We start from the raw sequence: 11559 nt of genomic DNA, 5'->3' as shown, positions 1-11559 counted from the left end.
TTGATTCATTTATGGTTTATCAATAGGGGAGAGCGGGGTCTGACTATGACTTACATTTTATTCACAGTTTTGAAATCTACATTTCTGGCACCTTTAATAGTTTTCGTCTACCATAATGTTTTAGGATATCCACAAACAAAAAAATATATTGTTGGAAAGCTTATTTTCTGGCCTATCAGATTAGAATTGTTGTTGGTAGCATGAGTCCAGTTAGCAGGGGGCAGTTGGGACAGTGTTGTTTATAGTTCCTACCTTGTCACAAATTAATAAAAAGCAGAACAATTGACAAATGATTTTCCTAATTAATAATTCTCACTGATAGGTCACTGAGTGATTGTTTACTCAAATGGCAGCCAGTTGGAAACATTTTTGTTTGAAAAATTCCATATCATAGAAATATATGAATTAATGTATTTTTAGAAAGTGCTGTTGCTCCGTTTATGCTTTTTTGTTTTGTATCAGTACGTGACGCCAGTGACATGAATTGAATTAAATGAGAGCGAGAGAGAGAGCGAGAGAGAGAGCGAGAGAGAGAGAGAGAGAGAGAGCGAGAGAGCGAGAGAAAGAGAGAGAGCGAGAGAGAGAGAGAGAGACATCGGGAGCAGAGCATTAGTGTTGTTTCTGCTGTGGATCAGAGGAGAGACAGGTTCCTCATCACCGAACAACCAGCGGCTTGTTTTCAGGTAAAAACACCTTCAGCTGCATGTCTTAGAGCCGAACGCCTGTCTGTTGGTTACGATGTGTTGATTGTTGTCGGTCTGCTGTGTCTCGTGTTATTTCTGAGAAGATGGAGATGCTGAGTCAGAGGGACGATCAAAACAACCCCCCCTGAAATAAAGCTGCATTGTTACATTCATCTGGCAGTTTAAATCAAACGAGCATCGCGTGTTTCTCACATCCAGTCGATTGTGAAGAGGTTCACGTTTCTTTGTGCGTGTTTTCATGATCTGTTAGCGGGGCGTTTTTTCTCCATCTCGCCCTTCACTACGCACATTGGCACAAACCGGAGAAGCTTCGGTCCGTATCTTGTGCGTTTGATTTGTTCTGATCGTAAACGGCGCTGGAAGATTGGCGTTGTGCAGAACACACGTGTGCTTCATCTGTCCGTGTGTTTTTCTCCCGGTAATTAATTAATGTCTCCGCTTTGGTTTGTTGTAAAATGGAGGCTGAATGCAGGAGGAGGAGGAGGAGGAAGATGCTGCCATGGCCTCCCTCACTCCCTCCGTCTCTCACGACCTGCTGGTACACAATACATGGTTCTACAGTGATGATTGGAACACATTCACATTTAGACCATATTTCCATATTTCATATATTTCATCCTGTACATTATGCTAATAGCATATCATCATTATGGATCCTTGGTAGAAAAACAAAAACAACACATCCCATGTTCTCAGTTGAAAGCCAGTATTGCAAATCCCGGTGAAACATGGTCTAAATGTGATGCGTGCCTTTTTAGACCTAAAAATGCTCACCCTATAATATTTTACATAGACCCGTCATACTAACAAGTCAACAGTTTCCACTTAAAGGACAAAGAAAACCATGTGAAACAGGCAACAATTCATTTGTATTTATTGAGCAACAATTTGAATACAACATGAAAAATGTTCTTAAATACAATTACAATGAAACAGAAAAAAAGCATAATTGTTGACAGTGCAAACAATAACGAAACCTCCTTTCCCTTTGTTAAATGTTTTTGACAAAAGCCAGGAGCTTGTTTCAGATGGTCTACCTGGACGCCTGTAAGAAAAAAGTATTACAAATAATTACTATGCAAGGATGAGAAGAACTGCAGTTTAGCAATTTGACACAGCTCAGGATAAAAGATAAAGAGGGTGTCCTCTCTATATTACACTGTCATCCTCCATGCTGTTTGTATGTCGCTGTATGCCAAACAACACTTTGTTTTACTCACTCCCTCCATCCCACCTCGCTCCCACTGTTACCACTGTTACCACTGTTACCAGTGCTCCCAGTGCTCCCAGTGCTCCACTGTTACCAGTGCTCCACTGTTACCACTGTTACCAGTGCTCCCAGTGCTTCACTGTTACCAGTGCTCCCAGTGCTCCCAGTGCACCTTCACTTACTGGTTATTAAGGTATGGAACTAAGTGTGTTAGAGATTATCCAAAATAATCAATACTGCACCCTCATCCAGTACTGTACTGTACACAAAGCATGTGTACACACAAAGTATTGCAACGAATTCTGGATAAAAGCAGCCTGCTTTGAGGGATGCCCCGATCACGTTTGTTTTGCCTCCGATACCAATCGGCAATCGTTGTTGATCTATTTTGGCAGATACAGATTGTTTTTTTTGCTTTGTTATAAGAGCTGGTACAAAACTCCAGATTACTTTTATTCACCACCAAATATTTTCAACCGCTCTGAAGTCAGTGTAAACCATCAGAAATTCTAAATATTATCCTTTTACTTTTTTATAGTCATATGTAAAAAGTGGTTATTTGTATAAAAACACAAAAATAAAAGATAGTATTTTTGTTGAAATCTTGGAATTAGCAGTTTTATTTATGTACTAAATGTTCCTTCAAGCTAGTGTGAAGAAGTTAAACAGGTTATACTTATAGTTCCCCCTCTAATAACTATATTATATTTCTGCTGAAACAATTGTATTTAAGTATCTGGCTAAAAACTGCATGATTCCCTCAACAAAACGCCAACAAGATTTTTCCATTGGGTTTTGGATTATTGCAGAAAATAAGCTCTGTGGTAAACGTTTATGATACTTACACGTTTTTTACACGTAGATGCATTCTCCATAAGTAAAAAAAATAACATTAAATAACTATAAATGAACTACACTACGGTCACACGACTTCATGTCACCACCACAAAGTTGAAGGCGGACTAGTGTTTTGCATAATGACTGAGTAGTCTCATTTAGCCACTTGTTATTTAAGACACGTAAAACCTTCAAAATTCCCGAGTCGGATATTCACTGAGGTATTTTATATCAACCAAATGTTAACCACAGACCTTATTTCCGGCATCTAACAACACACACATACACAAAACTAGCTTTGCAACAAGGGAACAGGAAGTACAAAAACTCTGTCTCATTTCCAAAGTGTAGGACTCATTCCTGCAGCACTCCGTTATTTTGTCATCTCAGGATCTCAGATTAGTTACAAAATATCTACTCCGAGATCAGTAGAACATTTGAATTGAGACAATTTGGTCGACCAATTTGTTTTTTGGTGTATTTTCTTATGTAGCAAAATGGGACTACACCCCTTGTAAGTGATGGCATCTGTTAGCTTGTACAGACTGTACAGATCAGACTATAGAGACATTTTATAGTCTCATTTGACCTCCAAGATGATCTTTGTGTGCGTGTGTGTGTGTGTGTGTGTGTGTGTGTGTGTGTGTGTGCACCAAGCTTTAGATATGGGCAGACAGATAAAGAGGATGGTTACTGGTTAACAGGCTTCTCTTTGCTCTCTCTGTTTCGTCAATCACGTGCAATTCAGAAAGTGCGGCTGCAGATTAACAGTTTCTTCTTTGTGACAGACCACTATTTGTCCCGTGGAGTTAGATTCCTGTACATCCAATGCTAATGTTTAGTGCCAATGCAGGAGGGATTTACCCTTGTTTACAGACCTCTGAATCACTGCTCACATCAGAATTGAACCTTTCACTTGGGAACATGTGTAAAGATAAAGGTCATCGGTGTATGTTCTGCTTTCCTTCCTCCCTCGAACGTGCGATGATGGAGGAGAAGATGGAGGTTTGATGATGGAGAGAGTGGCTGCTGGATGGATTTCAGTGTCTTGTTTATTTGCTAAAGTGCAGATTTAATCCAGCGTTAGCCTTTTTGGCTACCGCCATTATCGGGTCAATTAGCGTGCTTTCCCCTCGTTTTCTCTGTCACACCCACATACACAGACTCCGGGCAAGTCAGAGTCTTGTGTGTGGTGTTAAGACACAGGCTCAGGGTCCACGGGATCAGGTCCCTTTGTTTGAAGTGCTAGTTAGTAACATTTCAGTCAAAAATAGGGCATCCTGATCACATCTGTTTACCACTTTGATATTGAGTATCTGCCCATAAATCTATTATTTTTATTATTTCATTATTATTAGCCTATATTTTCTTTGATTCCAACACAAACAGCTGCACAGTACACATTATTAGAGCTACAGTAAGCCCATTAAAACAGGTTCATCATTTTACATATGTTTCAAAGCAGAAAACAACCTGCACCACAAGTGTCTTGTAGTACTTTGTAGAGCTGAACAATTAATCGAAGATTATAATAATAACATAGATTTTTGGTTCCCACGATTAAATGAACACGATAAACTCTGATATTGACGTTTGAAAGGCTCCTTTCATAGAAATCGATCAAGATGTTTTGGCCTCACTTTTGGAGCTGTCATGCTGCAGCCTGTGAGAAACGTTCCAGAACGTTGCGGCTGCAGTCCAAAGTAGAAGAGTAATATGTTGGTTAGAATGTTTTGGTACAATGGTATTGATATTTTACATCTAGGAGATGCACTGTGAATAAGCACCAGTCTTATTTTGATGCATCGTTTTGTGGATTAGCAGGAATGCAGCCCAACATGGAAGAGGAAGCAGTATACCGTTTATTTAAATGTGAAAGTGCAATGAAATATTTTGCTCCTAAAATGAATAATCGTGATTAAAAAATCGTGATCTCACTATTAATCAAGATAATTGTGATTATTATTTTGGCTATATTCGTGCAGCCCTCGTATTTCATATCATATGGAACGATGAGGCAGGAAGGAGTTCAACAATCTCTCCTCATCTTCAACCTGAACAAAACACTGATGTTCAGGTGCACGTTTAACCAACAGCAGCTCTATAGCTAACGGTCTTTTATTCATGGCTGAGACCAAATCATTTCAATGCACCAACCTCATATTTCAGTTATCAAGCCACGTGGCCGTGCACGGTCCGACTGACGCTGTCTTTTTTAGATCCTTATTTTTCTGGGATCAGACGAGATAAGTGGGATAAGTGTCAAATCATGATTTTTAGATTCGCGTCTGAAGTCGACAGCTTTGTCAAAGCTTCCACTGCTGGGTGTCCTCACATTTGTTTGAGCTTTTGGATGTTGAGTTTGTTTGGATTTTTTTTAAATGCAGCTTGGACAACAATGTTAACACATTTACAGACGTTTAGACTGATCTACTTGTTAGAAAAAGAATTGTTGATGAACATGTGTGACCTGTGAAGCAATACAGGCAAGCAGAATATACATACATGATCCATATTGATTGAATTTGGTGGACGACGTTGTGTTCCTGCTTAAAAAACAACAATATTTGATATTATAAAAAGTGTCTCTCTGTCTCTCTGACAGGCCCAGCTGCAGCACCCCTCACCATGACTAAAGAGGAGAACCTGGAGGTCCAGGAGAAGGAGAGGCACGACCGGGAGGAGCAGGAGGAGGGGAAGGTCCAGAAAGAGGAGGAGGAGGCACTGACTGAGGAGGAGGAGGAAGAAGAAGAGGAATATGAGCTAGAAGAGGAGAAGGAGGGGGAGGAGAGGGCAGAGGTGGAGGATGAGGACGAGCAGGAGGAGGAGGAGCAGGAGGAGAGAGAGGAGCGGGAAGAAGAGGAGAATCCACAGGCCGGTCAGGAGTGTGACGCCGATCCAGAGCCCGAGCCGCTGTCAGTGTCCGAGTACCAGAGTCCGGTTCACGAGCCACGCCGCCGAGCCATGGTGCACCCCTCCGCCCAGGCACCGCTCCCCAAAGACTACAGTACGTTATACCAGCTTAAATACTACACACTGCCATACCACCTTAAATACACACTGTCATATCCCTTTGTCCAGGTATACTCTACCTTAAGACTATGCTAGGTCATACCACCTTAAATACATACTGTAGTAACACTGTAAATAAACACTGTTACACCACCTTTAATACACTGTCATACCACTTTAAATATATACTGTTGTAACACCTTGAATACACAGTGCCATATCCCTCCGCACAAGGCTTACTTAACCTAAAGACTGATGTTAGATCCTACCACCTTGAATACTGTCATACCACCTTAAATACAACCTGTTGTAACGCTTTGAATATACATACTGGAATACCAGCTTGCACCTTAAATACACACAGGCATACCCCTCCATCCAGGCACCACTACCCAAAAACTACGGTGTGTCATTCCACCTTAAATACATACTGTTATGGCCAAAAAAAAAGGTGGTCACGGCCAAAATGCCAATCTCATGACTACGTCCATTTCTTATATACAGTCTATGTGCCCAAGGGCCGCAATACATCATACCACCTTAAATACATATTCATACCCCTAACCAAAGTCTACCGTATGCCGTACTACCTTAAAACCATGCTGCATGCAACAGACATTCGTGTATTCACTTTCAGTAGGTACCCCTCTGTACTACGATTGCATTGTTATGTCACCTGGACATTTTTATGAAGACAAAACGGTACATTTACATTTTTAGACTGCAGAAAGTGGCACACAGTATTATCCTCTTTAAATCATATTAAGCCATTTTGTTTGCTTAATAGTAATTGTGTCCAGAGCTTTGTATTGCATGTTATGGATAAACAGCAACAGACTGAGGTCAATGCAGAGTCCAGCCTCTAATTACCACAAAACAACAACATGAAAAAACAACTACCGTAAGCTAACCTCCTCACATAGCCACAAAACGCACAGAGAGAAGCATGTAGTGGTGAAAAGTAAAGACACTATCTGAATCATAGACCTCAGTGGATTGTCGGTGCACACAGTCTGTATCAGTGACAGCTTTGATCGACCCATAGCTTTGGAAAGCTCTGGAATGACTTCTGTGTGGACGATAGGCTCATTGGTATTCATCAGACAAAATCAGTGCAGGCCAGCTCCATTATACACTCTGCATGTCCTCTCCATTATCCAGCAGGGAATACAGAGCGGTCCTCCTCACCAGCACCAGAGTGTTCATCATTCACTAAAATAAAGAGGATAGCTTAGATACTGAAATAGCATCAGTTATGGCAGAACTGAAGGCTTTTCTGGATCAAAAAGGTGTTTTTGCTTTTCACCGGACCAGTTTGATTGACAGATGGTTCATCCAATCACCTGCCAAGTATTATTTTGTTAGTTTCTGGTCCATGCAGATCCCATGTCAGCTTTTCTGCTGGTTCTGTGGAACAAACCATCTTGCTTGACAGATTAGCTGGACTCACCCTGACCGACCATCTTTCATACATAGGGGCCGATTTTCATTATGCTGGGGTGTCTCCTCGATTCCTGGAGGAGGAGGCAAAGAGGTAGGCAAGGAAGAGATGCGAGGAGAGAGGGGTCGAGACAACAGGCATTTGCCTGGTTGTATAGAAGTCTATGAGAAAATGACTCTATTTCTCACTTGATTTATTCCCTCAGTAAACATTGTAAACATGAGTTTATGGTCTCAATCTGTAGTTTCAAGTCTTCTTCAATACAGCATGATGTTCATTTAGTACATTATGGTCCATTTAGAATCAAAGACAACATAGAGCAGGGTATGCTTTAGGGCGGGGCTACCTTGTGATTGACAGGTCGCTACCCTACCATAGATGTATACGGCGACTCTACATCACTCCTCAGCGGTCACTTACGTTCACTGGTTGCAGAAAGCCAAGATGGCGATGGCCGAACTCGAGGCTTCAAAACAACAGTCCACAAATCTATGGGTCAAGTCACGATGACTCATCACATCTACATCAGCTGTCCATTGTTTTGCTATAGCATACTGGGTTTATGTCTTAACTTTTCTCATCTCCATCCGTCTCCAGCCTTCACCTTCTTCGACCCCAATGACCCGGCCTGTTTAGAGATCCTCATGGATCCTCAGACCACCATCCCGGAGCTGTTTGCCATCGTGCGTCAGTGGGTTCCCCAGGTGCAGCACAAGATCGACATTATCGGCAACGAGGTGAGAACACTAAAACACAAGAACACTGAAACACTTCCATCCCCGTTTTGTGTCAGTTTGTATTTCAACTTCTTAAAGTCACAGTGATGCGTTAAATGGTTAGACAAATCATTTATTTGTCAACTTAAAGCATTTAATAATCTATTATTAGTTTTAGTCATTTATAAAATAGGAATACTAAAGTTTTTTAGATTTCACTTCACTAATGTGGATCCTGTTTTTGAACCTGTTAAAATCAATCAAACGTCAATCTAACTTTATTTGTACATAGTAAGCACCTTCTGCATGCAGGTTAGTGCAAAGTGTTTTGCAGCTGACTGACAAGCTGATATAAAGACAGTACAAATGCAAACATTAACGAGATACTAATGCACACAACACATAGAAATGATGAAATTGAAATGATAAAAACAATAGAATAGATAAAATACAGTAAAATAATGAAATATATAAAAGGTATGTCAAGTTTATGAATCACAAGCATGTCAACAGACAGGCTGATGTTAAACCATCTAGTGCTTTATAGACTAGAGAAAGATTTATAAGATTAAAATGAAAATTGATGGGCAAATTCTGTATCAATATGAACAGATTTAAGACAGGAGCGCATTACAATAGTCGAGCCTGCTCAGAGTGAAAGAGCGCATTAGTCTCTTTGTCCCCATCCACATTTAAGGCTGTTCTTCAGAGGATAAAATCTGATTTAAATCCTGAGTCAATGACACAGAGGTTTCTTGACTGTTGGCTCGGGGTAAAAAGGGAAGAAGCTAATGCTAAAGCTAAAGCAGCTAATAGTAATGCTACAGAGGCTAACTTAAAGATGTGGCGAACCTTTAACCAGTTGTGTTTAACTGCATGTCTGCATCGCCTGCCTTATAGTTGTTCTGGCATGGAGCCTGAAATCCACACTCATTTTCACATTGACCCAGATTCAATACACACACACACACACACACACACACACACACACACACACACACACAGACACAGAGTTAATTAACAATAAAATCCCACTGAGCAGTGTGGAGCTGCTGTTAGAGATGTAAGAGCAATGCCTGAAGGCTGGACTTAGCATTTCAGATTTGATTCGGTTTCAGGCACAAAATATGATCAAAATGTAATATTAATAATAAAAATAATAGCAGAATTGAAAGCTGAGACCCTAAGCTATAAGAAGGATTCTTTGTTTCAGGTCATTAAACATTCATGAAAACAAAGTTATACATACATTCAATTTCTGCCAATAAGTCCCCCTAAATCCTACACACTGGCCCTTTAACACACAAACGAGGAGATGCTGACCCAGTTACAATGGCTGCATGGACTTCAAAACAGAGACAGAGCAGAGAGAAAGTGGTGCAGAGGGAGAGGGAGACTAGAGGGAATGTCATTGAGGCTCTACCATGACTCAGCAGAAAGCTGAGTCGGCCCGGAGGATTTAAACAGTGACATGACTGAAACAGACAGGACGACAGGGAAGTCTCATTCAGACAATCGCTGACATTTCCCTCCATGTGTAGTGCAACAACTTCCTCCACAAAGATGTTTTAAAGCCTCATATCTGTATGGTTGGTTGTAAATGATATTGTAGAGAGCTGAAGAGCTTCAGGTTCTGGTCCAAAAGTTGGAAAACCTGTAAAAACTGTTAATTTAACATTTTGTTTTTAGTGGCTTTTCTCCTATAATCCCAAGAACACTGTACTGCTTCGTGTTGGTCACACTAAAATTATGAGCATCAGAGAGGGACAAAAAAAACAGCTGTAGATATGAGGAATTTCAATATCTCCCACTTTCTGATAAGAACAATGGAAGTGTCAACAAACTGGCACCATCACTGGCACTTACCAAGAAATTAAATCCAATATTTACAAGTCAATTCAGCTGATTAAAAAGGAGCGCTACACTGTTTCCTCTGGGTTTCATTAGTTAACAAATTAGTACAAATATGTAAAACAATAAAACATACTTGATTTAGGCCGGATTTCCACATGAAACAATAATTAAAAATGAATGAATACATTTTTTTTATACGAAGTCAATATACGGTTGAAATAAATGATACACTTGAAAAGCTCAACAGTGTCTCTTTCCATAAATCATGACCTGATTAATCCAGATAATCCACAGAGCTCGCTATTAGTTCATAGGAACTAATAGCTGATGATTTCTGGAAAGAGACATCACTGTTAAGTGCCTTTTAGTTCCATTATATTGATAAGGCAGACATCTCTATGGCTGATACCAAACAATTTAGATTTATAAATAGCAGTACAGGCAAGAAGACAACTATGTATTTTTGATTTTGGAGTGAGGCTACTTCCGCCTATTTTATATCTATGATATAAGGAAATGAGGAGCGCGCAATATTCACGATATTCACCCATAACGAGTCGCCCATTTTCTTCTGTCCCTAATGTTTTCGTACAAGGAACAGACATTTAACTAAAGATTCATTGAGGTGATGGTGGGACAGGTGCAGGACTGACATGGTAGCTAACATACAAACACATACAGTGAGTTCTCCACTCACAAGAACAAAATGGCGTCTTTGAATTGTCCATCGCGTCTCTCTCTGTTTTCCTGTCTCAGATCCTGAAGCGCGGTTGCCATGTGAACGACCGCGATGGGTTGACCGACATGACGCTGCTTCACTACAGCTGTAAGGCTGGAGCGCACGGAGTTGGTAAGATACTTATTTGATATGATCCAGTCAGTCCGTCTGACTCGACCTGGTTCAGCTACACTGTGTTTGTTGGAAGGTAATCAGTAAAAGGAAGAGCCTTGTTTTTATCTTTTAATTAAACCAACAATTAACTGATTCTGCTGATAAATATAATGTGTTTAGCCAGCACAAAAGATTTTCTTCATTAATCGATCGATCGTTTGGTTTGTAAAAATAGTGAAAAGAGTGAGAAATGGCATCACAATTACCCAGAGCCCCAAGTAAGAACTTCACAATGTTTGTTTAGTCCAACCTACGGTGCAAACATCAAAATGATTGATAATACATTTATACATTATAACATCTGGAACCATCAAATGTTTTCTTCATGACAAATTACTTCAACCATCAACATAGTTTCAAATAGATTTTCTGTCAATCGACTAATTGATTGTTGGACTAATCGTTTCAGCTGTACTTGTACATTTTCCTATGTTTTGGATGCAAACATCTGAATTAATCAATTAACTGAAGCTGTCAATCAAATGTAGAGGAGTAGAAGTATTGTAGAAAGTGTCATTAAGACCCACACGTCCTACGGGTTTAGTGAAATGACTCCAATGAGCAGAGATAAAGCCCAACATCAGTTCAGTCAGTGATCTCGGAGGATCTGTGGTGTGACGGGCGGCGTCGGGGTCGGTGGTTCTTTGTGCTCCTCTTAGCTCGGTCCTCACTGTGTGTGCAGGTGACCCGGCGGCCGCGCTCCGTCTCAGCAGCCAGCTGATCGCTCTGGGCGCCGACGTGAGTCTGAGGAGCCGCTGGACCAACATGAACGCTCTGCACTATGCCGCTTACTTCGACGTCCCAGAACTGATCCGAGTCCTGCTCAAAGCCACTAAACCAAGAGGTACACACACACACACACACACACACACACACACACACACACACACACA

General features: G+C 40.7%; 1 protein-coding gene across 1 annotated transcript in view; it reads left to right on the top strand.

Moving 5' to 3' along the window:
• The first annotated feature begins 556 nt into the window (after positions 1–556).
• Positions 557–11559, top strand: part of clip3 (CAP-GLY domain containing linker protein 3) — a 21609-nt gene continuing 10606 nt past the window's right edge. Inside the window, exons 1-5 of the mRNA XM_031872498.1 lie at positions 557–683; positions 5357–5758; positions 7802–7941; positions 10531–10624; positions 11349–11510. Coding sequence (XP_031728358.1) covers positions 5380–5758; positions 7802–7941; positions 10531–10624; positions 11349–11510 — 775 coding nt within the window. The 5' untranslated portion in view covers positions 557–683; positions 5357–5379. The remainder of the gene's footprint in view (positions 684–5356; positions 5759–7801; positions 7942–10530; positions 10625–11348; positions 11511–11559) is intronic.

The sequence above is a fragment of the Anarrhichthys ocellatus genome, unplaced genomic scaffold (assembly GCF_004355925.1).
Source record: "Anarrhichthys ocellatus isolate YVR2014 unplaced genomic scaffold, GSC_Weel_1.0 scaffold64, whole genome shotgun sequence".
NCBI lineage: Eukaryota > Metazoa > Chordata > Actinopteri > Perciformes > Anarhichadidae > Anarrhichthys > Anarrhichthys ocellatus.
Note: the sequence above shows the minus strand (reverse complement) of the source record. Positions and strands in the feature narration are given on the sequence as shown.